General features: G+C 47.6%; 1 protein-coding gene across 1 annotated transcript in view; it reads left to right on the forward strand.

Moving 5' to 3' along the window:
• The window catches only part of vps13b (vacuolar protein sorting 13 homolog B), a 322,396-nt gene that overhangs the window by 80,904 nt on the left and 214,525 nt on the right, over positions 1–26,967 (forward strand). Inside the window, 2 exon segments of the mRNA XM_084471728.1 lie at positions 2,495–2,629; positions 3,472–3,651. Of these exon segments, the coding sequence (XP_084327854.1) occupies positions 2,495–2,629; positions 3,472–3,651 (315 nt within the window).

Here is a 26,967-nt window from a genome sequence, read left to right on the forward strand (position 1 = left end):
CATTTGACCCACAGAAAGACAGATTAAGTGGCAGGCGGAGAGACAGAAGGAGAGCAATTTGAAACCCCCCCATCTTCCTTCTATGCTGTGAGAGGAGCCCCCCCCCCCCCCCCCCCCCCAGACTGCAGGTGAAGAGGTTCCTGGCCAATTTGTCTGATGGTGAGGGGAAGGGAAGTCGGCAGTTAAGGGAAAGCTCGAGAAAAAATCCCATCTCATTCCTCGCACACCCCTCCCCCGTCTCCCCCCCCCCCCCTTCCAGACTCAAGCAATTTTTACAATTGCCCATAATTCTCCTGTTATTTCTTTCTGCCTCCAACCTGCGCCTTCCGATTCGCCTTGTTACCTTGTAATAATGATCTCATTAAGATTACACAAACACGGACAACACACACCTTCTTTACTCCCAGTGCTCCCAGTCTGTGATCTTTTGAAAAGGAAGGGGTAAAGTATGGAGCAGTAGTGGTCAGGGATTAGACGTGCTTAGGGATGAAGTTCACAAAGATGGAGGAGGATGACAAGTATAAAGAAGGGGGGGAGTAGGAAGGAGTGCAGCGGGAAGAGGACCTGCTGGGCCAAGCATGAGAGGAAGAGGAGGATGAAAGCCTGGAGGCCTGACCTGTCTCTGGTTTTCTGGTGTGGGGTTTTAAACAGCAGAGAGCTGGCTGTGTTCCATAGCAGTGAACTGGACATCCTCCAGCATGCTGGCCATTTCTCTCTCTCTGGTAGCTCAGGCCCACTTTGCCTTATTAATACAATACCTCCAAACGCACCGGCAGCCATTAGATCACTGGCTTGGTAAATCACTAAAATCCAATTCTCCTCGATCCTATAGCCTTGGCTTAATGGCATATTTTTTGTTTTGCCTTCTTGGCTTTCTTTGTCTTCTTCTCATTCTTTTTTCTTTCCTCAGTTGTCTTTTTTTCGGTTTCTTCTTCTATATTGCTAAATACACCCTCTCCCTGCTGTTCCACCTCTCTCGGTTCATCTGACATTCCCGTATGCTCGGACGGGATTTATTGGATCAGGGCAAGAAAAAAACAAACAGATACATCAGCATGTTGTAAACCTTGTGAATCCGCGAGGTAGCGCGGACCCTCGTTGGCATTTTGTGTATCTGTCTGTCTCTGTGGGAGTCTGGGGTGGGATTATTCTGAGAAGCGAGGCCTTTGCTGGAACAGGTGATGAAAGAGTTTGATGTGAATCCCGCAGACGGTGCCGGTTGACGGGAAGAATGCTTCACGGGAGGGAGGCCTCCTCCTTCCACCGTCAACGAGGGGTATTGGGAAGAAAAAAGCAAACATCTTGTACCTTCCCCCCCTCTCCCGGTCTTTCCTCCCTCCCGCTCTCGCTCTTTTGAAATATCCTCTCCCCATAGAAATAACATTGACATATCATAAAGGCGGATATGTAATCCACCCCCCTGCCGAAGTGCAAACACTCCCGTCCTGGAAAGATGGCCGACCGAATGTTGTTCCACATTAGTCCGCCATTAACTGAGGGGGGAAGTGGTGGTGGTGGGAGGGGGAGGCGGGGGTGGTTTGAGGTAACAGTAGTGTTTAGTGAGTCATGGGTTGACACAGTTAGAAACGGGAGTATGCATTATTGGAAATAGTTTTGGAAAGATATATCCTTTATATCGCACTGTTACTCATGCTCCTAATAGTCCTGCTGTTCAGCTCAAGGGTTTGAGTCGCTCAGCCCAAATGGATTTACCTCAGCAACCTGTCGAGTGGGAGACGAAGGGCTCATTTTAAGGGGCCTTATCTTTTATTCGCATCCTTTCTGACCACCTCTTTTTTTTTTTTTTTTAAGTAATATGATTATATAAGGATTTATTTTTTTAAGTAATATGATTATATAAGGATTTTTTTTCTTCTTCTGTAATTCTATCTTGAAGTATAATGGTTTCTTTAGAGAAAGAATACAGCTGGAATTAAATGTTTCCTTTTCAAAATGCGTAACCTTTGCCATGGTTTGTCTTCCTGGTTTAGCATTTCCCCGGTCACATTAATATAGCAATTATCCCAATAAAACATGTGATTTGCTTTAAGGAGGGTACTCCTTAAAGCAGGCGGTTTTGACCGCTTTTCCACGGGAATGTACAATTGTTTGAAAGGTCATGGGGTTAGAATGGAGGTGTAGCAAGGGGTTGATGTTAAAAAGAGAGGCAGAGGTGGCTCTTTTGAAAATCTGACCCCCCCCCCCCGTTCAAGGCTCGCCCTGAACCCAACGGACAGATCCAGCAATCCCAGGCTGTAGCACATTTTACCAGACACACACACACACCCACTTGGAAGCCTGGACGTGGCGGGCAGCACCTGGTTTCTCAGGCCTTCAGGAGTGAGCGCGAGGTGGGAAGAAAAGGGGTCAAGAACAATTAAAGGCCAATCGAGTGTTAAACAAAACCACGGCAGCGGCGTTTAAAACCGCCGTGCTGGACTTCATTTTCACATTTTTCCATTTTTTTCTCTCTCTCTTTTCCTTTTTTTATGAGGTGTGAAATCTCGGAGCCCTTCGCCGACACTGGAGTGCTCGGTCCAGAACGTGGAGCTGAAGCTGTGCAGCCGTGCGACGGTGAAATGCGCCTCGGGAACCGTGGGAGCTGTAAAAGTGTGCGCCAGGACTCCAGGTGTGTGCAGCTGTGCCCTGTTAAACTTTACGGCCTGCGGAGGAGGCAGAGATTGAGAAAGTCCGGCCAGACTCCTCATCTTCTCATCTTTTTCTCTCTCGCTCTCCCTCAACCTCTCTCTCCCTCTCTCCCTCTCTCCCTCTCTCCCTTCCCTAAGTCCCCGCCTCTTTCTTCATGCTCACTCTCTGGTGGACTTCTCTCACTTCCCCCCACTTCCCAAACCCCATACTGGATTCCCCACCACATCTGTGATTCGGTCAGTGTTGTCTCCTGCGACGCTGTCATTGGGACTTAGCCATCTCTGTTCCTTGGCAGCTGAACGGCAGGTCGCTGTCCCAGCAGCAATCTGTGTTATTTGTGCATAGAGCCATAGAGTCATAGAGCGGATTTGCTGGGTCAAAGCTCGCTCATCTCCTGTAGCTAGGACAGATTACAAGATCTGTGCCAGCTCTTAATGTCAAAAGGTTACAGTAGTAAAGTTAGTTAGTTAGCTATGTATACTATATCGTCTACACTCGTCCATTGTGATTCATCAAAATATATGTTTACTACATGGCTCACCCAGGTTAATTGAGCAAAGGGTTTGTTCCTCCAGTTTCAAGAACCTATTTTTTACACAAACTGACCACTTTTAGTCATACTGGATGGTCATATATAATGCAAAGATATGTGTCTTGTATTAGCTTGTATTAAATATCTTGACATTCAGTACTTTCTTCCTCGGTTGGGTGACCATCAGTCATCCTCTCTGTTACGCTCCGAGCAGCAAGTTAAAAAGTTAATCATGGAGGGTAGTACAAAGCGCCATTGCTCATGGTAGTCTCGGGCCTCTTCCGGCTCAGGGTCGGAGGAGGGGTCCAAGGAGAAGCTGGTTCCCCTGATCCAGGGCCCGTCCGACACCAGGGAGCTCCACACCAGCCGCTGGCTCAACGAGATCCGCAAGCCAGAGTCCCTGCTGGCCCCGGACCTTCTGGCCTTCTCTGTGCAGGTGCCCCAACAGAGCGACGATTGCCGGAACTCAGGTAAGGGGAATTCACTAATCAGGAATGGCACAAAAATCATTACTACCTACATAATACCCACATTGCCAACGAAATGGGGTTCAATCGCACATGCTCCAGTACCCTAAACCCCTTGTTTTGTTTTCCTCATTGCCCTAATGTCACTCCGTGCCACGCTCAATGAGGTTTGTTTGTTTAGCAAAAGCCGATAAGCGCTTTCCACCTTGCTGTCCCTCCGGCAGTACTGCCAACGTGGTCGCTCTCTAGTCTTCTAGTGCCTTTCTAAACAGCCAGCCTATGTCACCACTGGGCTGAGCCAACACCAGCCTCGCAGAGGGCAGCTAACCACCACTGGACGGATTGGTGCCGTAGGCTTCACCCCCTACAGATCCCTGTATGGGTCTCAGATCCCAGTCCTGGCAGCAGCGACTGCCTCTTCATGCGTTGCAGGAGTTCTGCGTATACAAACAATGAATTCCATGCAGAGTCACAGATGTTTTTTTCAGAAGAAATGTGAAAGAACTCTGAAGCTCTGGGTTGATATAGTGTCCTGGCCTCATGAAGACCAATGTATCCTCTGTCTTAATCCAGCTATGTGCTCACCCGCGTGGCTTCTCTCCTTTAAGCTCTTCAGGTCACAAATAAAGTGATGTGGTCATCGGTCATTGCTGGCCTCCCCCGGTGGACCCCCCCCCCCAGAGACCTCTCTGATCAGAGAGTTTGACAGCAAGATTGATTCTCCTGGAACCCCTTCCCCCCACCCCCCCCCACCCAATGCCAAGCTTGCTGACGGCTCGACAAAAAAAAAAAAAAACAGCTTGAAAAGTGAGCCTCCTCAAAGTGCACCGTGGGATGTAATCCCAGCAGCCTGAGGCCAACATCTTCCACCCTGCACCCCCAACCTCCACCCCAGGTTTCATTGCATACAGGAATACAGGGGAGAGCACTGTAAACCAATATGCCTCCAGTATTAGTCTTCAGAGTTAGCTCCACCGACACCACTGTACATCACGTTTAATATGGACCTGTGGAAATTCATTGTGTAGCCCTGACCTAAACCCGAAAGCTGGGCTTTGAATCACGTCAGCCACCAAACCTTGAACAACGTCAGGGCTGAGACGGAGACGAAGGGATAGGACGTGAGCTGCACGCTCAGTAGGAACACGCTAAGAAGAATAGAAATGCTTTGTGACGACTGGTTTTGAGAGGTCACCCCTTACCAGACACTCAATCGCTGCTGGATGTGTCTCCGTCAATGGCTGTCGAGTGGACGAAAAAAAGTAACCCCAATATTTTAACATAAATACATAAAAAATATATATATTAATAAATAAAAAAAATTAGCAGTCTCCCTTGCTCCAGGGTGTCAGCGATGGATGTTTTGAGGAACCACTGGTAACTTCTTAGTGCGTAGTCTCAGACTATTAACTTGATTTAGTGCTCCCATTATTTCAGCAAAGCAATGGCTCATAAAATATATTTTTTGAATATTAAAAAACGATTTTGAACACAATCCAGAGAATCATGATGGACATGTGTGTCTGCGGATGCATGCGTGCGTGAGCGTGTGTGTGTGTGTGTGTGTGTATGGACGTTCAGAGGGATACGATGGAGCTGTATGGGTGGATGACTCCCAGAAGCACTGCGTATATCTCCAGCAGATGTGGTGCAGCGGAGGCCTGCTCTCCCTCTCATCGCCGCTCCACGCCACTCTGTCTCTTCTCTCCTCTGGCCTGCCTCTGTTTTTAATAGCCTTCGTGCCATTTCATCTCTTCTCTGCCTTGTATTTCTCTTCCTTTTATTCAGTTTTTTTTCCATCCTTTTTCATCCTTGTGCTTTTGATCCTGTTTGATCCTCCTCATCCTTTTTCTTTTCTGCGTCCCCTGCTCGTCTGCGTTACTGCTCCTTACGAGGTAGCGACGGCAGAGTACCCATGCACGTATACACAGACACGCAAACACACACACACACACACACACACACACACACAATGAATTGCCCCACCGTAATGTTGTACGGTCTCAATCTCATGTTGGGCCTTACTACAGGCTAGCTGTATGAAATGATTTGTTTAAAGAGGGTATCTCCATAGTTTGTCTGCACACACTACACTTTAAAACATGTGAGTGTTTGTGCCAAGTGGTCTGCTGATTGAGGAGCTGGCTATGTGTGCCTGCATGTGTCTATGCTCACGCCAAGGTGTTAGTTTGGATATAACTGTGTGTGTGTGTGTGCGTGCATGTTGTGCGTGCCTTGTGTAGGGGTCAGACTCATATCAAAGCCACACAGCAGTGGCCGTGTCCCCCCCCGCCCCCCAGTCACCCAGAGGGTCAGTGAGGGCCTGTTAGTGTGGCGTTAATGGAATGATGGATGCAACGCCTCGTTCAGAGTGAGATGAAAGGTGGAGAGAGGCAGCACCCCAACAAGGGCCCCGCCCCGGTCTCCCAGAGGGGTTGGCTCCGAGGGCCAACAGTTTGTGATCATTGTGACATTTCTGAATCGCTGCAGCTCTTGGCTCTGGCATCAAACACATTTTATTCCTCCCATGTGGCCCTGTTGATTCCATTTAGTGCGTTCCACAACCGTGATCGTTATGCGTGCAGTGCGTAGTGCAGGGAAGGCAGAGCTCCCTCCTTACACCATAGACATGCTGAAGACATTAAGATATAATGAGCCACAATCAGCTTTTATATTCCCTTTTACTTTGAACGGCTGGCTTCTGGTTTTTGCAGGGATGCAACGCAAGTTGGAATGCGCCCCCACCCTATTTTCCAAGCTTAACGTCTATTCAATGCACGGATACGAAAGTTTAGTGGCAATCTGTTTGAGGCTACTGTAATGGAATTTATTTGTGTGTGCATGCATCTGTGTGTGTGTGTGTGTTTGTGTGTGTGTGTGTGTGTGTGTGTGTGTGTGTACATGTTGTGCGCGTATATGCTCTATGTTTATGCTCAACATAGAGCATATATACACTCTATGTTGTGTGTATATTCAGGTGTGTGTGTAATACAACATAGTTCGGAGGTGGAAGACAGGTCATCAGAGTTTCACCTCTGGCCCATTGATCTCTGGTTTGTCTCACGTCTGAACGGATTTGAAAGGTTCTGGAATCACCACTGCCTTACTTCCTATTTGGTGGGTTATGTTCTGCTATGTTTGGTCCTTGTACTATTGCCTGTTTTGGCTTGGAATCCCCTCAAACACACACACAAAAGTATGTATGAATTATTTTTTTAACAGGATTCCTTTTATTTGGCGTTAATTTTCCATGCACAATCTCCAAGTGTGATTTTTATGTAATTATTCCATATAATTGCCTTGAAATAACCATAGCTCAAACTTTGGTTCTTTCAGTTTTTGACATTTTGGACACATTCCATTCTTGTTGATTTCTCCTCTCTAACTCTCTCACTTTCTTTTTATTTTTTCGCTCTCTCTTTCAATCACCCTCTCTCCATCTCTTACCCCCGTATACAGTAGCTTTCTGTGTGCAGAGTGAATTTTTAGGAAGATGAGCCACCTTCGGATCTGGCCGTTGGTGTCTTTTTTTGCTCTAAATGTTTACTTATGAATTTAAAATAAATTCCAGATAAGTTAGAAAATTACGCTGATGTCAGAGGAGGGACTGCTGGCCACTGCACTTGCAGTAACTTCGCTGATTTCAACCCAAATGTGTCTTCACTTAACTGCGCTGAGGTTAGAACCATTCTAATATATTAAACACAATTAAAGGCACGTGTGGATGAAATGGGAGTGAAAGCTTTGAAATGGCCTCCTTTGATGGGCCTAGATGTTTTATAATAATTTCATATTTGAACATTACGCCCTCGCACCATCAAGTGGCCATGAAGTGGTGAAAACTCAAATTGAGTTTAAGTTGCAATGTCTGACATTTCAACCAGCTTGTAGTTTGAAATAACCTGGATGTATCTCTTCAATTCTGAATGATAATAATAGTGATTTCAGTAATATTATCAATAAAATATCGTTCTTTAAATGCTGGCCAGCCCATACCTCTCTTTGTTTCCAAGGATCAACCTACAGACACTCCCAAAACCCCTCCCACTCACGCCACCCAGCCAGTCAAGCTGTGCTAGTTCACGTCACCCAGTTGAACAGCCAGTTGGAGTGGACAGAACTCTGTTCTTGAGTTTTTTAATTTTGAAAGTCTCCCACCATCTGGTAGGGGCTCAATCTTACACATTGTGACTTTAACATTCAAGCTTTTATATTTCCCTGAATTTCAGTTCTCTTTTTTTGTATTCAGCTCTTGAGCAAAATCAAAAGCAGAAATCATGATGGTGCCTTATGCTGAAAGCCTTACATGATCCATGCCATGAATTGCAAAGGACCTTCCAATAAATAAGATGATTAAAATAAATGAAGGCGGGGTGAATGGATCGATGGATTAAAGGTAATAAAAAACAGGTGTTAGGTTTTAAGGATGAGTAAGAACAGTAGCAGTGGATAAACGTAAAAAGAGGCAGCGCTACAGACAGGCAGGCTGGCAGACAGACAAGCAGGCAAATAGACAGACAAGCAGGCAGATGGGGAGACAGTCAAGTAAGCAGGCAGACAGTGAGACAGACAAGCAAACAGGCAAGACAGACAGACAAGCTGGTTAACTGGGAGACTAAGAGACAAGCAGGTATACAGGGAGATAGACAGGCCTATAGGCAGATGGACAGACAGAGAGCACCAATGGGGCCACATGTCATTCCTCAACATGGGGCCCACTGAAGACATCATCCCCCTCCCAGCAGCCTCTGGGAAGGAGGCCCCAGACTCCTGGAGCTCCTGGACTGGGTACTGGATCTATAAATGATCGCCACATGTAATCAGAGGCTAACCCAGCCCCAGGCAGGCCTCCGGCCCGGGACAAAAAAGAACTTGGCCACCTTACATGCGGGAGATGCATCATAAATTACCACAGCTCCTCTAGAGACTCTTGATAACGCTGATCCCAGGACAGCTGCTGGCTGGCTGGCTGGCTGGCGGGCGGGCGGACGGGCTGGCAGGCGGGCCGTCCGGCCTAGATCTGGCCTATGTCACAGTTGATGTATGGGGAGGACTAAGGGGGCCCAGGGCCTAGCCAGTGCTGCTGAGGCTAGGCCAGAAGGGCGTGTTGGAGGACAAGTCTGGGGGGGCGGGAGGAGAGGCAGGGGGAGTTGGGTGGCGTTGATGTGCAGGTGTTTCCCTGCTGCCTCACCACAGCACTGACTTTACTCCAGAAAAGGGGGGAAGGGTTAGAGGAGTGTGTGTGTGGAGGGGAGGTTAAAATCGAGAGGGAGAGAAGGAGGGAGAGAGAGAGAGAGAGTTGGCGGGGGACTTGCATGTGTTTTCCCCAGGCACGCCAGCAGCTGTGAGACAATGATTTATGCTTTTCTCAGAACTCTGGGATCCGAAAATGTTACATTTAATCAAGTGCACTGAGAGCAGAGCAAATGTTAAAGATGTTCCCCATAAAGGCCTTCCAGTCTTGATCTCTTTACCATTCCCTGGGAGCTGTGGGAATAGGGGAACAAAGTGATCTTTAATCTTAATTTAAACATATTGGTGGGGATTATGAAAGCTACATGGAATTAATCCTCAGAGAATGTCCCGACTGCTCTAATACTAAACATATTTAGTTTCCTAATTGATTTTAAACCTGTTCTTCCGACCCAACTCCCTCGCCAGTGCTGAATTAGAAGACAGATGCAGAGAGGGGAGATGTTTGTTTATCCAGACATTTTAACCAAGTTTAATGATGGTCATAAGAGCAGTGTATAGTGCTTCCATTAATGTCAGTGGTTAAGCTGCTTTGTTAAGTGGTCAGAAAGTGTTACTATTTAATATATAAAACGTTGTCCATTTCTCTATACATTCACTCTCATTGAAGTGTGTGCACACAGGCATACTGCGTCATTTCTTAATGCTGTGCTTAGGAGTACCGGTACATGTTTTACACTTGTAACCTGATGCTCATTGTTGTGGTCACACATTCACTGTTCAAACCAACAAGTTTATGTTGTTTTGCAAGGACACATTTAATGTGTGTGTGTGTGTGTGTGTTGATAGAGGGGGGTCCGCCTATGGAAGTCGAGGACAGGTGGGATCTTACAGTACTTGGGTCACATAGAGCCAGAGACTAATGAGAGCAGGTGGGAATGAGGCAGCAGCACACTTTGATCTGGCTTACGCACGCACGCACGCACGCACGCACGCACGCACGCACGCACGCACGCACGCACGCACACACACACACGCAGACATACACATACTCAGACACACACTCACAAATGAACATGCACATACTCAGACACACACATACACACAGGCACAAACACACACTCACACACTCATACACACTGCCATGCTGTGAAACCATAACCCTGGGACAGGCTGGAGATAGGGGAGATAGGGTGTGAATGTGGGTGCTCCCCTGGTAGCCTCCTCCATTACACGTTTTCAAAGGCCTGCCAGACTTTCATATGTCCATCCATCATACTCTTTTTCTGTCTTTTTTTCCTGCTCCCTGCTCTATAAGCATGTGTTCACTCACTTCTCTGAGTGTTACATCAACAGTCTGCTCTCAGGCAGTCTCTTGATGGCTTTAAGCTGCTGCACCCATTTCCCACCATATATATATATATATATATATACATATATATATATATATATGTGTGTGTGTAATGCTTGTGAGAAAACCTAAGGACATGTTTGTGTAGCTTGTCTGGTTGCTCCTGTTCTGACCCAACCAATAATGTTACATGAAGAAACAACTTATATTCGACATTATGAACCACAAACATGGAACATTTATGGTTATGCATAATGCATTGTGTATTTATTTATGTATGTATGTATGTATGTATGTATGCTTGAAAGGATCTTACGTGTGTGTGTGTGTGTGTGTGTGTGTGTGTGTGTGTGTGTGTGTGTGTGTGTGTGTGTGTGTGTGTGTGTGTGTGTGTGTGTGTGTGTGTGTGTGTGTGTGTGTGTACACACGTGCATTTGACAATCAATCAGTGCAAGTGCAGTACAAAAAGGCAGCTCACAGTTCTTCAATCAGCCCCGATCAGATACCCCATGAAGTGCGCTCTGATTCTTTGTATACACAGCGAGAGATGAATCAAACTCGCCTTCTCCCCCCACGCCTACTCCCCCTATACTCTCTACTCCGCTGTGCTTTTGAAACTGTACGCAACACCTTCACCTTGTCTTTGACCCCAGGTGTGGTGACAGGTGGAAGACAGAGACCTCAGGAACTGACAGGCACATGACACCTCCTGAGCTCTCTCTCTCTCTCTCTCTCGCTCTCCCCCCTCCCCCCCCCCCCCCCGAGCGAGCCACAACAGACGCCGCATTGTTCCACGTCGGAGCGAGCGGCGTTGCGCTCCGTCGCCAGCGGTGCTCGGCCTCTGGACGTGCGCCCAATAAGCTGCGCTCGCCGACGCGTGATGATTTGAACAGACAGACTCGTCGAGGAAGCGGTGTGTCCTCTGACGGACGGCTCTCCCCCCGCTGACAATCTATTTCCCTTCAGCTCCAAGCAGGCCTCTTCTGGAGAGCAGCCGACGGTTGGACCGGGCCTACCTGCTCTGATTGCTACTGGATGTTGGCCAGGGAGAGCAGGGCAGTTTGAGCTGTGTAGCTTTTCTTCATGATGTTGATTTTTCTATTTATGAAGATCACAGGATTGCATTCAGTGCAATCCTGTGATACATATATTTGAAACAGTGCTGTTTCACAAATGGTCCACTTTCACGACCCTCCTCCTCTTGTAAATGTATAGTATGAGTGTGCACCCTGGTGTGTGTGTGTGTTTGTTTGTGTGCATGCATGTGAAGCAGAGCAGGTAATGTGGAGATTATACCCAAGGGAAACCCGCTTTACTGCCGGCTATTCAGGTCAATCACGGCCCATTACCGGAGCTGTTCATCTGTGAAGTGTCGGACTACTTAGGGCAGTCTCACAGTGCTTAAGGCCCGGCCAGGGTGTGAGGCTGTGGGCCGGGGGGGCAAGGGGGAACCCAACAGCTGGGGGGGGGGGGGGAGCTGTGAGCTGGGAGGATAGAGTAGGGAGTGTGGTACATGGTACGCTGGCACTGGAGCCGGAGCTGAGGCTGATCATCCCCTTAACCATGGTTCTCATGGCAACCAATGTATATATTTTTTGGGGAAAGTGGTTGGAGTCAAACAGAGGCGTGACCCAAAGGAAATGGGGCATTACTGTTATTGTTGATTCAGGTAGATCTGGGGTTGTGGGACAGCAAAGCTCAGCTCTGTAGCCGTGGACCAGGTTCTCCACACACAGCTGAGCTGAGCGACTTTAAGTGGGCACACACTGGACTCCAACAAACTGTCAACGCTAAGCACTTTGTCAAGTGCGTGTGTGTGTGTGTGTTTATCTGTGTGTGATAGATTTAGGCTGTGAGTGTGAACTGGGGTCAGTGTGGGTCAGCGGTGCGTCTTGTCTGCGGGTCTGGCCCGGAGATGTCAGGCAGACTGAGGGTTGAGATAATGAGCTCCCTGTGTGAAACTAGAGCCAATAAGGCCTCATCAGATTCATTAAGGGGTTCTCTCTCACTGCTTCATGAGCCCTTCAACGCTTGGTAGAGGGGAGGAGTTCCCCCAACACTTAGGGCCCAGCACGTACATTTCTGCCCTGCAGATCCAAGCGAGAACGGGAACAGGCTGCCGTCGGCAGAACTTTTATCTCCTGGTAAAAGGAGTGGGGCGGAATTCACTTAGCTTGAGTTATTATTTTCTAAACAAATCAAGCCTGTGTTTTATTGGATTCCCATCCTTTGCCCCGAAAACATTCCCACGACGTTTCATTTTCCATCATCAGAGGTGCCTCTTTCTCTCTCTCTCTCGCTCTGTCTTTCTCTCTCTGTGTCTCTGGCTCCGACTCTGATACTCGCTCTTATACTCACTCCGATACTTGCTCTGGTTCTCGCTCTGGTTTTCGATCTGGGTTCTTTGGGTCTCTTGGTCTCTCTCACTCTCTCTCTCTCTCTCTCTCTCTCTCTCTCTCTCTCTCTCTCTCTCTCTCTCTCTCTCTCTCTCTCTCTCTCTCTCCACCGCTTAACATATAACTCCTTAGTCTCCTCTTAATTTTTTCTCCTCATTTTGGGCTTGGGGGGGGCAGCGTTGTTCCCGGCTACCGAACAGCTGGAATACGGTGATCTAGCTTGTCAGCTACCGGGTGTAATGCAATTCCCACGGCACCCTGATTCATTTCCCGCTAAGGTGCAATTCATTTTTAATGTTTGTCAGCAGGACACTCAGAGGAGTGCCTGACGTAAGACCTTTCAAGGGGTCCCCTCTATACACACACACACACACACACACACACACACACACACACACACACACACACACACACACACACACCACCAACGTCTCCAGCCCTGCAGTTTCAAGAGGCCAAATGAATGCAAAGCTATTACAGTGAGTAATTATAAATTAAGCTCTTTGGAGAGAGCTGTGCAGTTTTTTCTTCAATTGCTTTGCCAGCTGTATCTTTTAAGATTCATCATCTATCACAAAAAAGTTATAGAGCGACTGGAAAGGAAAAACAGGGCTTAGCTTTCAGCTGTGTGTGTGTGTGTGTGTGTGTGTGTGTGTGTGTGTGTGTGTGTGTGTGTGTGTGTGTGTGTGTGTGTGTGTGTGTGTGTGTGTGTGTGTGTGTGAAATATTTGGTGAGTGTGTGTGTATATGGCACATAATCTTTGTATGAGAGTCTGTGAGTTGGCATGCTAGCTGCCTAGTGACCTGAACACTAGCTGTTGATTCTTTCTTCAGCGCCTGGTGGAGGAGCAGTGGACAGGTCATTTTAGTTAACCTTATCTAATTGAATGTTGTCACAGGATCAAAGGTCGCTACATTCCACTCTGTCAGATCAAACATCACAGGCACAATCAAAACAATTGGCTTCCCCAGATCAGCTAATCAGGGATTTTTATTCACTCAAATTAGAGGGGATAATGCCTTGGTTTAGGGGGCTAGAGGCAGGAGCCTAGGGATAATGCTGTGTGATGTGTGATACTAAACTGCCTGCCTCAGCCCTCTTTGTGCAGCACTCCGCTCATAATAAACAATATGCAGTGCTACCACTTGGACAACTGATAGACGGATAGCTTTTATTAAATTCTTAACTCTCTTTGTTATTTTAGGCAGCTGTTTTTGCCGGCCGCTTTCAATCGCTTCGGTTACATATAAATGGAAGCCGTTGGTGAAGTATTAATGAGCTAACGGAACGTTCAACGGAATCCTCTGTACTTGTCATGTGCGCGACTCAACTTTTTTTGTTTTTGACGCCTTTTAATGTTGTTTTTTCTGATGCACGTTTTCTATGATTTGCAGATGTTCGCGGAGCAGTTCAAGGGTTATTCTCTTCTTCTTCCCCGACTCTTTGCTGACGGGGAAAAATATTAATTTGCGGTGACTCTCCAGCTCATCTTGCTGTGAGCCACGGCTCGGTCTTTCATCTTCCATTAAGGCTGGCCCGGGCTCAGCTCCGCTGCAGATCCTCCGCCAACCGCCTCTTCCTTATTAGCCGATTATGGGTTACTGATTCATACGCGGCGGTGGCCAAAGTCCCACACAGGCTAACCGGAGTTCACACGGGTTCCGGGGAGGCCCGGTCGAGCGAGCCCAGTGTTCTGTGCCGGTAGCCAAGCCAATATGGAGCGCTAGACGCTTGACTAACCATCAGAAAACACATGGAGAGCCGAAGAGGGAGTAGGGGTGAGAAGAAGCGGATAGGAGCCACACATTAGCTTCAAGCAGCCCCCCCACCCGCCTCACCTCAGCCCCATTCTATTCTCGCCTCCGTCACGGGCTGGATCCAGAGGCTCGTTTCCCAGGGGTCTCGCCGCTGGCCCAGACAGACGGTTTTGTACGGAGACACGTAAACATGGGGGAGAACAAGCTCCCGACCCGGCCCACATACAAGACCCTGGCGGGAGAGGGTGAGGGGGCGTACAGAGATGAAGAATGGCAGGAGAGGAGCGGTGTTGGGCCGTGTTCTTGGAAACGTCTTTGATACTGCTTTGGAGATTATTAGTGGAGTAGTCCATGAAGCTGTAGTTAATTAAGCTAAAGAGGGTGGTGGTTGGAGGGGGTGGGTGCATGGGGGAGTTGTGAGGAGTCGGATAGAGAGACAAGAAAATAAGAGAGACTTGAAGGGAGAGACAGTTCTCACAGATCCCAGAGAATACAACGGAAGAGTGATCAACACAATTATCAGCTGAATACTACAGCGGAGGGGAGCGGCTCTACACACTTGTGGTGACTGGAATGTTAAACTAGCGGCGACAACTTTTAATCCTCCCCCTCTCCCTGCCAACGTGTCCTTTTCACACTCGTGAGCACTCAGACAGGCACATGCAAGAGGCATACTGGTTCTTTTGGCAAGACCCATATTTCATGGTTCTTCAGAAGCACAGAAGCACAGTAGCACAGTAAGCAGATAGTACACTCGGGCACCATAATAGCCCTATTATGGGATTTCTGGTCTGTCAGTCCTTGGTTGCAGCCTTGTTTGACCCTTTTATTGTTAAAATGGTATTGACTCCTTTAGTCAAAAAAACAACTATTATCCCCACAATGATTGGACCGAGTTACTGACAGACCTGAGATTGGCGGCTCAGATTTCTGTCCCTCTCTCTGTCATTACATATTTATCCCCTGGATATGATGCTTGAGAAGCTCTGTTATTCACCCCAGTTGTGTGTTCTTGAGGGCCTCGTTTCTCATGATGAGAGTTCCCCCCCCCTCCCCCCCTCAGACCTCACATGAACATCCCCGCCGTCATTTCCAAGCAGAGATCCCTGAGTCACACTGGACTCACTTAAGTGTAAGCAGGCTTACCCTGGCTGGCTCGCCACTGTGATTGGCAGTGTAGACTTTTTGCGCTGTACCACAAAACCATGAGCCCGGCCACTCCATGACTAGGATGTACCACTTGGTTGTCACACCGTAATGCAGTGCGATGGCAGAGACGGCAAAGTTGTGACGGATTTGTCTGTTGCGTCATTGCATCGCTTTGCTTGTGAAACCACGGAAGTCCAAATTGTTTCGTTCATCTTTTCATTGAATTCCAAAGGCATGAACTGGACTCGGGATGGAGGACTTCTCCACCCTTCCACAATGTCATGTTTTTCCTTGCAGCTTATTTATGGTTTTATTTTGTGTTTTTCTTTATTTTATTTTATTCAACAGTTCTCTTTCCCAGACTCCCAGTTTCATATTTTTCTCAGTGCTCTTTAGTCATCGCATCACTGAAAATATATACATATGGTTGAGCACACACACGCCCGCACATACATACACATGCACACGCACACACACACATGCTTGAATGAATGCACACAAACATCTGTTTCTGAAAAGATACACATGTGGACAAATCACGCGCATGCACACGCACATCCAGAAATAAAACACCCTCACCCCACACTATGTGTAAATTAAATTTCTTCATATACCTCCATCTCACCTAACGCAGCCAGAACTTGTAAAATTAAACAAACATTTACTTTCTAACAACGAAACTGGCCAGGAGTCGCACACTGCCGGCCAACATAACGCTGGGTTTGTCCGTCGCCCCGCCACTATATGATTAAACCATGACCGATGTTTTGGAGAGCGAAGTGTGGACGAAGCAAGGCTTTCATTTGAAGCTTGTTAATGCCACAGTTTAATGCCATCTGGAATCGGTTGATATGTTTGCAGGATTAGTCTGAAGTGTGTCGAAACCAGGGCCAAAACGAGCAGGGCCACGAGGGTTTCCATTTTGACGGACTCAGGATGTACAGTTCTATACGGAGGTGGTAATATTGGGAGTGCGGTGGCGGTGCGGCCTCCTCTTCACGCTCCACCCTTTGTTTCCACACCGTGGTCAGGAGTCTTCAGGGGAGGTGTCAGATGACTTGAGTTATGATTTAAAATATCACAACCCTCATAAATATCTTTGACTTATGCCGTTCTCTTGTTTCATACAGCAGAGATGAATGCTGCACATGATTCCAACCACATTTAGCTCTTTATATGTCGCAAATCACATATTTCCGATCATTGGTTGACTTTGCATCAGAAACTTGGTAAACTTGGCAGCATACGCAAATTTTTCCCTCTTGAACTTTCCATATTTTATGGTTTTACAATTAAGTCAATCCCAACACCATCAATAATCCTTAATAATGAGAACAAATAATAGTACAATTGTACTAAATGTCTTGCTCATGCATTCCTCTTTAGTGGATTTATGATGACCATGATCACAAATTTTATATATTGATGACATTTCTGTTCCCACCCTGTTGCTAAGTGCCTTGAAATACTTCATATTACTGCTGGATTAAACTTCTCTTGCAGCCTGCATCAAAACACCATCACACTTACTATTCAAAAAGACTGTACCAACATTTCACTGAATTCGGTTTTCATGGAAATTTCAATGAGTCATTGTTTAAAATACACACACACACACACACACACACACACACACACACACACACACACACACACACACACACACACACACACACACACACACACACATTCTCATGCACACAGTGTTGTTCTTGTGCCCTCTGCGTTCTACCTAGTAGCAGGTTTTGACCGTATCATCTGTCTAATGTTAAACTTGATTCAGTGTTGGTGAGTTATGAGCTCCAGCCTGTCAGGGTGAAAGTTGCTGTGGAGGCCACACCAACAGTCTTTCCCCCCTTAATGGTGTACCTTGGCTCCCATTTCAGCGTATAAGTGATAGCTTTACATATTGAAGGCTACGGGCTTTCGGTGCACAGAATGTGCCTTCAGGCTCCCAGTTCAGGGGCAGTGGACCTAATGAGACCACCTTCAAGATGTAGCTGAGGGACAAGACCACAGATAGACTGGCCCCTTTCGGAAACCGTGCGTGTTACAGTAGTGGTTGGCCGATTGTTTTCATGGGTAATATTATCACACTTATATAATAGGTGTGTGCAGGCGTGTTGTATGAGCTGTAATGCAAACAGACAGAGCGGTTGTGTAAATGTGGATATGGATACGTGGACATTTCCATGACATCCTCCAACACCCGGCTTCTCCTTAAGTCCTCCATCATAAGAGAGCATTGTACTTACTTGCCCACCCTTAACACTTAATGCACTGCACTCTACGGCTCTCCCGATCCCCTATGTCCAAGGCCCAGCTTGCATATTGTGGTGGTGTTGTGTTCAGGGCAGGCTGACGGTAAATTTATTGCTCTGTAAAGTATTTAGACAGTTTTAACCACTACCAGGCTAGTTGCGGCAAACAGAAGACGCACAGAGATGACTTAAAGTGGGCCATAGAGATGAGGGACTGGATTTATTGATTTCGGGCCGTTTCCCTGTGCTTATTGAGAGGGGTTCAGAGCCCTAATGCACTGGTGGTGCCTGGGAGTCCACTAGACTGGTTAGTGTCATCTCGTTCACCACACATCTGACCTATGCACAGCAGGGTCGTGACCTCGCCAGGGATACTCATAGCTACAGGAAACATTGACGTGGACACACACACGCACACAAACACACGCACACACACACATACACATATGCACACACGTTCACTTACACTTACACACACGCTTTCACTTACACACACACACACACACACACACACGCAAACACGTTCATTTACGCACACACAGACATGCCACTCACACAGTGCACCAGCAGGAGTGGTGAACACACAGGTCCCTGTGATCGGAGGAGTGATTTAGTGTGTTGTTCTGCTCCACAGAGCAGCACTGAGAGTGGAGTTAACAGACCAGGGCTAGACCCCTTGCACCCCAGTCATCTGACCCTGGCCCACACTGCCCTTACTCCTCTCTCTGTCTATTCTCTCTATGTCTGTCTGTCTGTCTGTCGCTACTCTGTCTGTCTGCCACTGTCTGTCTGTCTTTTTTCTTTGTCTATTCTCTCTCTCTCTCTCCGTCTTCGTCTCTCTCTCTCTTCGACTCTCTCTCTCTCCTTCTCTCTCTCTCTCTCTTTCTCGCGCGTGCGCTCTTGCTCTCTCTCTCTCTCTCTCTCTCTCTCTCTCTCTCTCTCTCTCTCTCTCTGTACTCTCCAGCTCCTCGCCTTGTTGACTTTCTCTTTTTCTTCCTCCCCACCTCTCTTGCCTTCTCTCCCACCGTGTGTCCCCTCCCCTGAACCCAGTCATCCCCATACCCCACTTAACCTCCAGCCACCCCCCCCACCCCCTCCCTCCCTCCCCCAGCAGGTTGGCCAGGAATGTTAATGGAGCCTGTAGACGGGAACAGATTGGCAAAGGAGGTGACCAGAAGCCCCCCCCCCCACCCCCCACACTTATTACATCCACCCCCCTCCCTTCCCCACCTCACCCAGTATCTCCCCAGCAGTGCCAGACCCTCTGGTCCGGAGAGAGTTATGGTCTCCTGGGTGAGGAGATCACTGTGCTCCCTGGTCTGCTCGGCCTCCCCCGTGTAATGTGAAACCAAGTGTGTCTTAAAGGTTCGGGATCTGTGACACCAGGCTGATACTGGGACGCATCTCATCTTTACAACCCTGTCTCGCCCTTTAACTTTTAACACTCCTCTCTCTGCCTCTGTCTCTCTCTCCCACTCTCTTTTTCTCTCTTGCTCTATCTCTCAAGTTCTCTCTTTCTCTCCATCTCTCCCTCTCTTTCTCAATCTGACTCTCTGGCATCACTTTTATTTCTATGAATCTTCTTTTATCACTCTCTCGATCACTTCAATCCTGGACTGAAACCCATTTACCTCATAACCTATGTATAAGCTATCTTGTCCATGCTCAACTCTCCAGTATGCTTGGAAAGTAATCTATGAAAACAGCCTCTTAGCCTGCGGTAGCCCTCCTCTAACCTCTGAGCTCCCCTGCATCACCCACCCTCTCCCTCGTCCCCTCCACCAGCTCTCCCATTATCAGCAGCATCTGCACTCTGGGGCGGTGTGCTGATGCCTCTCGCTTCTCTGGGACCTTCTTTGTATTTTCATAGAGTAGGAGTAATAACAAGTCCAAAAGTAGCACAGCCCTTCACCCAAAGGGTGTCATGAAGTCATGAGTCATCAACACTCTGTTTGACATCTAGATGTGTCCATGAGATCAGCGAATAAGAGGGAGAAAATGAGACGAGGATATGGAGTGCTAGAGCGAGGCTAAATGTTCATTACTGGAATTAATAATGAAAACATTTCCTCTGGCCGTAATATGATCTGGTGTTTTGAAAGCTGCAGCTAATGTGTGTGTGCGTCCGTACCCACGGCGTGTATTAGCTTAATCACCTTTCAAACTGAACAGGGGAGGGAGCGTTTGTCTGCGGGGCCTGGGGGCAGTAGACCCACATCGCTTGGGCTGAGCTGAACACCCGTGGGGCCGGCCTGGCTCTGGGGCCTTGGACCTCTGGGCCTCCTGTCAGGGCCCCGGCTGACATTCTGTGTGTGTGTGTGTGTGTGTGTGTGTGTGTGTGTGTGTGTGTGTGTGTGTGTGTGTGTGTGTGTGTGTGTGTGTGTGTGTGTGTGTGTGTGTGTGTGTGTGTGTGTGTGTGTGTGAGAACAATAAATTCTTAAGGGGGAAAAAAAGTATGAATGGATTCTAGAAAAAAATAATACTAATAATACATATAATGGTAAAACTAGAGAGAAAAAACAAGAGAAGTTATACCGTTTTTAATTTGTCATTTAATTAGATAGTTTTAATGGGATCTATATAAAATAGTTTGTTTTTCTATTCAGATTTGCATGATAATATCATTATTCTAGAGAAAAAGAGGTGTAGGCTTCTACACACACAATTCATCGATTGGCAAGCGTACTAGTCAGGATTGTAAAGTGATTGATTTGCACTTTTTACACATCCAATTTACCCATCCATAAATTCCTACAAACAAAGTTTGTCGGAATGGAATAAAAATACTTCCTAACATAATTTATGGTTCTTTGGAAAATATTGAGGAATTTCAGTTAATCACATTCTTAGATACTTAGGAATAGAGGAATAGGAAACTATTTTAGGAAACTTCTGAAGAATAGTCTAACGAAAATTATCTTAAAATGGTGTGTGAATTTGACCCCAGATCTGTAGGCTGTCTGGTCTGAGCTGGAGGCAGGCTGTCTCTCTGGAGGGGAGTAGTCAGGGGGTGATCAGAGGAAGAGAGAGTGTTGGAAGAACACATGTACTGGTATGGCAAAGTGAGAGCTGGAGCGGAGAGAAACGCTTTGCATACAGTAGCATGGTGAAATATTCATAGTCATCTTGAGGAGTTAGTGTTATCCACTGACCCTAAAATATGTACTGTATGTTACTTTATAGTGAGTGTAGTGTTATCTACTGCAGGGTTATAACAGAAAAAGACCTGTGTAATGTGTTCTAGAAGGTGGTGATATGAATAAATATATATATTTATATAAATATATTTATAAACTACACACATCTTGAATTTTGCGTGGGTGTCTCACTCAATCAATGTCATGTTAAATAACTCAGCAAAGAACATGCAGTAACATCAGAGGTGTTTTGATTTGAGTGGAAACGTGTGTGTGTGTGTGTGTGTGCGTGTGCGTGCGTGCGTGCGTCTGTTTGCGTTGAGCAAGCCAGCGGAGGTCGTGGGGGAGAGGAGCTTGACAGCTAGCAGGAGGAGAGGCCAGGCTGACTGACATCCGGATGAGTCTGTTCTGTCTTAACATGTCACTCTGCGGAGGCCTGGGTTTGCTGGACACTGCCGAAGATCCCCTGGCCAGGTGCAGACACTAAATCCAGTCAGCTCCTCCACACAGGGAGATAAATGACCATTATCTCCATGTGTGGCTCTCCCTATGTGGAAGGGCCTGAGCACCAACAGAGGGTGGCCCCTGGTGATATTAGAGACATTGCTTCTAAAGCAGTGTTATTATTATCTAATATATACTTTTACATGTCTGGCAGGGGCCACGTGTTATTATTTGATGAACTCCACGAAGATGACATCAACCGCTTGTTTTTCAGGAAACACATTCTTTGGATGAATGCATTGTGGCTTTTATATTTCATGATTCACCAGCTTAAGTGGAGTTGCACAAATTTAATTACCGTTTTGACCGTGACTTGACCCCGCCCTGGTCAGAGATGGACTGGAGCGTCCAACAAGTTGGAAATATGGCATCCTTTGAGCATAATTTATAGGATTCATTTTCTTTATTCCTGTGATATCAACACATTGATCTAATTCCCATTTTTTGCTCCTCTGATTAATCACCATATTTTCTGACTGGGCCATTGTCCTCTCGTTGCACTATGCATATTTCTCGCATCCCATCACATTGCTGCTTGGTGCAAATCGTTAGAACCCAGAACCATAAGCCTTTTATCTGCTGAGGCGAGCGCTCAAACACACATTTGTTGTGGTAAAATCTTGAGAGTCAAAATAGCCCACTCCCAAACGCAATTTGGGTGCGTGTGTGCAGGCAAACGAAGTGGCAGCCACAGGCGTTCAAAGCTGCGTGTGCACGTTCTCGCGCGTACACATTTCCATCTCTCTCTGTTGCCGTCTGGGGGCCTGCCGGCAGTTCCTCTATCCGCCCTGGATTTATAGTCGTCGTTCGTGAAGTGCCTGGCAGTCAGCGCAATGGGAGAGCTGGCGTGGAAGAATGACATTTTCATACATTGTCATTTTTAAAAGGGCGGTCTCATCCCGCTAGTTTTTTAAGCATCTTTTCCCCCTTCGGCTCGGCCGTGACAGAGCTCCCAGAGGTCCTAACGGAAACCAATAAGCCGGAGCTAATCTGTAATCCGTGCGAGAGTCCACACTTCTCGACCCCCTCTGCCACCTCCACGGTGTCAAGGGTGGATTTTCAGCGCCGCTACCTCTTTGCCCCCCCCCCCCCCCCCCCCCCATTCCCGTGGCCCGGCCCAGTCAGTCAGTCGCCATGTCAGCTCGATCTGCCCACTCTGTCAGTCCAGGTTAGGGAGGCCCTTTAATTCGTGTTGATTAAGGCGTCAGAGGTCACGCCGCCCAGCCGCTCCAAACCTCAGTGGGGGGGGGGGGGGTCCTGGAGACCGTGTGATAAGAGGCGGACAGGAGGGAGGGCAGCTCCACAACAGACCTTATCAGACGTCACATGGTGGAATTATAACCCCGCCGGATCGGACCACTACACAGACACACGCACACAAACACAGATGCAGCGTGTCCCGGTGACGAGCTATAATATCGGGTACTCGATGTTAATGATAGGATCGAGATAAGCAATGTCTACTGAAATCAAAGCATACCGTCACACTATACTTACACTCTCAGGGTACCGAGGAAGCCCAGGGCAGGGCCCCAAGCGGCCCGTAACCTTTCTCCAGTGGGTCATTTCGGCCCCCTGTGGTGGCAACATTGGTGTTCACACCTCTCCTATCAGTGTCCACCCGTCCTTCTCTGCTGATAGTGGCCTCCAAGGGGGCTTCCCTTCAGGGCCACAGCCAGCCCAAGACGGGCCTCAGAAGCTGGGGCCTGACAATTACAAACAACACTGATTATTCTTCTTTTTTTTTTATAGACACCTATTTATATTTGAATCTGTCAATTTGAATAAATTCTTGGCAACCTTGAAACCGGAACGTATAGGACTTTACCTCTAACTATCATATGTGCTGTTGTCTTTCCCTCCTACTGTGCCCTGCCCTTATAATCTAGTTGTAATCTCTGACTCTCTGGCTGAGCGGAGCTGGTTCAAGAGTTGAAAAGGAAGAGCCTTATCACGGCCTCCATGGGGTCCTAGGGGCTGGCCCCACAGTAGGTGGTGAGGAGGGGGAGAGCATGGGCATCAGAGGGTCTGACCAGAGAGCCGCTGGCAGGGTGCGGGGGCAGTTCAGAGGCTCCCCGGTGGAACCCCCTGCCTCTCCCACGGGTGTGAACACGGGGCGTCCCTCTTGAAGGAGGGGAAGTCTGTCAGAGCAGCGGGGTGCTGGAGACGGCCGTCAGACGGAGAGACAAACAAGTCCCTTCGCGCCATTGGCTGGTTGGTGCTGTGGGTGATGGAACACAGCAACAAACAGCTTCTGTTTGTGTAAAGGAGTAAAGATGAGATATCACAGAGGTGATAAGTGGTCAATGGGTCACCAGTTCAGGGTTTGAGATTATTCTTGGTTTAAGCCTCTGAATTAAGGGGTCTTAATTAAACGTATAAAACAAATAAACAGATCAATCCGATTTAGAACAAACAAAAAACCTTGTGACTGACGTGTTCAGTTTGTCAGTGCATAGCTTATAGTTTATTGAGAAATCAGCAGATAAATCGTTACAAATGTCCTGATTTTAGAGATTGTAGAGACATGCACTTTCACTTTAAAAACACATCCACTTTTACAATCCATACTTCATTTATACTTACAAAACAATACTGTAAACCAACTGACTGAGAAGTCAATGTTACTTAACAAAAAAAAAGTCTTATATATGTACTGTTTAATATCTTTGGAAGCCCGTCAGCTCTGGCATGGCAGAGGGGGGGGGGGGGCAGCAGGCATCCAGCTGGAATGCCCTCACTCAGGGAGGATTCTTGTGGTGTGTTCATTAGCTGGCCTATAATGCTCCAGCCTGGGCTGTCTGAGAGAGAGAGCGGGAGGGACAGGAGCTTAGTAAATCACCACTGGCCTGTGCTGCTAGGTGGGTGTCTCTGCAGCTCAGGCCAGAGGTGTGACCACGGCACCGCAGGCCTCCTGATGATCACTCAGCGGCACACTGCTGCCTCCGGTTGCGACCTGCTTGATACACCGCAGCCCGTAAATCCTCCCAATTCAAAGTTACGCTCCGTGTCCACCTATATGTACACCGTTCACCCTTGTTTCGTGCAGAGAATGTGTTTAAGGGGAATTGTTTACTCCAAAAGACTGAACGATTTTGTACACATATTTTTACTGCTTTTCTTAAAAAAAGATACAAAACATTGAATGTACAAACATAAAACATCCCTCCCCCTTGAACATGTGGCGCTGAATGAAAATGTGAACACAAGTAAAGAATCAAAGAGAGAAACAAATAAATGACATGCATATTTATCTATTTTATGTATTTTTTTATTTGACCTATTTATCAGTGCAGTGCAGATGAGTGTCTGGCCCTGACGGGCCGGAGAAAGAGAGAATGCAGACTGGGGAATGTGGACTAACGTAGGATCCCTCACACGGCGGACCACCGCAGAGCCACAGCACGGCTCTTTATGGACACTCAGGGTTCGGGCTTGAAAGGGAGTCTTAATAAACACCATTTGAGAGTTTTAGAAAAAGAGTGCTTCGGCATCACGGCTGTTTGCGGTCCACAGTTTAATGTGTGTGAGTAATTACTCACAGCTTTTGAAGTGAGCGCACAAATAGTGTCGCAGAAAAAACACACACATACACCATGGGACAGAGAGACGTCACTGTTGCATCTGTGGGTTTGATGATGCGAGCGTCATACGACAGGCATGCTTGTATTTTACTTTGGCTGTTTCAGTTTTCATCGTTTGGACATTCCCCAGACATGCTATGGTTCCAAATACAGTATATTGGTCTTTGAACGTACTGGGCATGACTCTGGAGCGCTGCTGTGTTCAGAGGCGTGGTCTGGATCCAGGGGCATGAGACATGTTGACCCTGCGGTGCTGGGTGCCGTGCAGTGTTGTGTGTTTGCAATAGCCTTGGTCTGCGTTGGCTGCGGTCTGGTAGTGAGCACAGTGGTAACGCTGGGCTGAAGGGGAGCCTCTGCTCTGCCACACACTGACTGCTCCACGCTGGGCGGCTGGGATGTTTTTTCCCCGGCGCTGTGGTTTCGGCTCGTCCCAGTTAGCCAATAAGATGAGACGGTGATCGATGAGTGCAGTGTGTAGCTGTGAGCGATAGTTGGAGTCGTATTCTGGAGGTGTCGTAAGGATGTGTTGTTCCACACAGAACAATACACAGACACTTTGCTTGGTTACACATCTGGCCCGGCACAATATCTCACGCACGCACGCACGCAGGCACGCACGCACGCACACACACAGGGTCATTTTAGCTAACTACCACTCTATTATGCTGTGTCAAAGTTAGAATCATATCAATTCTGAAAATGAGTTGTCTATTGTTGTTTTTATTGTGTTATTGTTATCCTCACAGAATACTACGTAGAACCACAGATCAAAACAGCAAAACCGTAAAATGATGTGGGCAACCTGCCGTTTGTCAGTCTTAAACAAATACAAATGAAAGTGACAATAGACGAAGACTCAACTGACAAACAAACAACAAGCCTGGTGGGAGGGAGGGAGGGAGGGGGGGGGGGGGAAGAAGAAGAGAGAGAGAGAGAGAGAGAGAGAGAGAGAGAGAGAGAGAGAGAGAGAGAGAGAGAGAGAGAGAGAGAGAGAGAGAGAGAGAGAGAGAGAGAGAGAGAGAGAGAGAGAGAGAGAGAGAGAGAGAGGCAAGCAATAGCATAGCTCATTTATCTTGCTGGGTGTGTGTTTACGGGCAGCCAGCTCACTGTAACGGCAACATCTCCAGGCCTGTTTAAAGAGCCGGTCACCAGGAAGGCCCCCTGGGACCTGTGGTCTGACGCCAACCACTCTCTGAGAGGCCGGAGGAGTGCATTTTTTTTGTGTGTGTGTGTGTGCGCCTGTCCATGTGTGTTTGTGTTTCTATTTGTGTGCACACAGCTGTGTGTCTTTCGTGGGGCCTTTTGGCGGACGATCTTTAATAATTTGAGTTCAGCCATAAAAGATGGAGATTAGATTGTTTGCTTACTGGTTCCGTTTAACTGCATGGGAGAGGAGAAAGGTCTGGGCTGTCACCGGCGCAGTGTTTGAACGGGACGACGTCTGGATCCATGGTGAACTCTGGGACCAACAAGGCCAGTGTTGGGTGGTCTTGAAAAAGGACTTTCCTTGTTTAAGCAGCAGCGTTTGTTTGACAAAGAGAGACCTTAATCTTTTCTGTTATTTCCTGCTCTCTCTACAGTTCTGTGTGTGTGTGTGTGTGTGTGTGTGTGTGTGTGTGTGTGTGTGTGTGTGTGTGTGTGTGTGTGTGTGTGTGTGTGTGTGTGTGTGTGTGTGTGTGTGTGTGTGTGTGTGTGTGTCCAACCATCCCCATGTATTGTCAGACACTCCCCGCTTCCTTTTTTTCCCCTCTCATTTTCCCTCTCCTTTCTTTTCCGCTAGTCTCTCCTCCACACCCTGTCTCACCCCCTCTCCCCCAGTTGCCTCCCCCTCTCTATTTGCAATTTATTAATGAGGCAGTCTCCCTGACCTTTGCCAGGTCCTTGTGACATCACTGCCCCCTTGTGGTTTGCTCCTCACAATCTTGGGGGGGCCCCCGCCCACATTGATCCCACTTCTGTCGTAGCACCCTGGACCATACTCTCTATT

This window comes from Micromesistius poutassou, assembly GCF_964030765.1.
Source record: "Micromesistius poutassou genome assembly, chromosome: 8".
NCBI classification, from domain to species: Eukaryota; Metazoa; Chordata; class Actinopteri; order Gadiformes; family Gadidae; genus Micromesistius; species Micromesistius poutassou.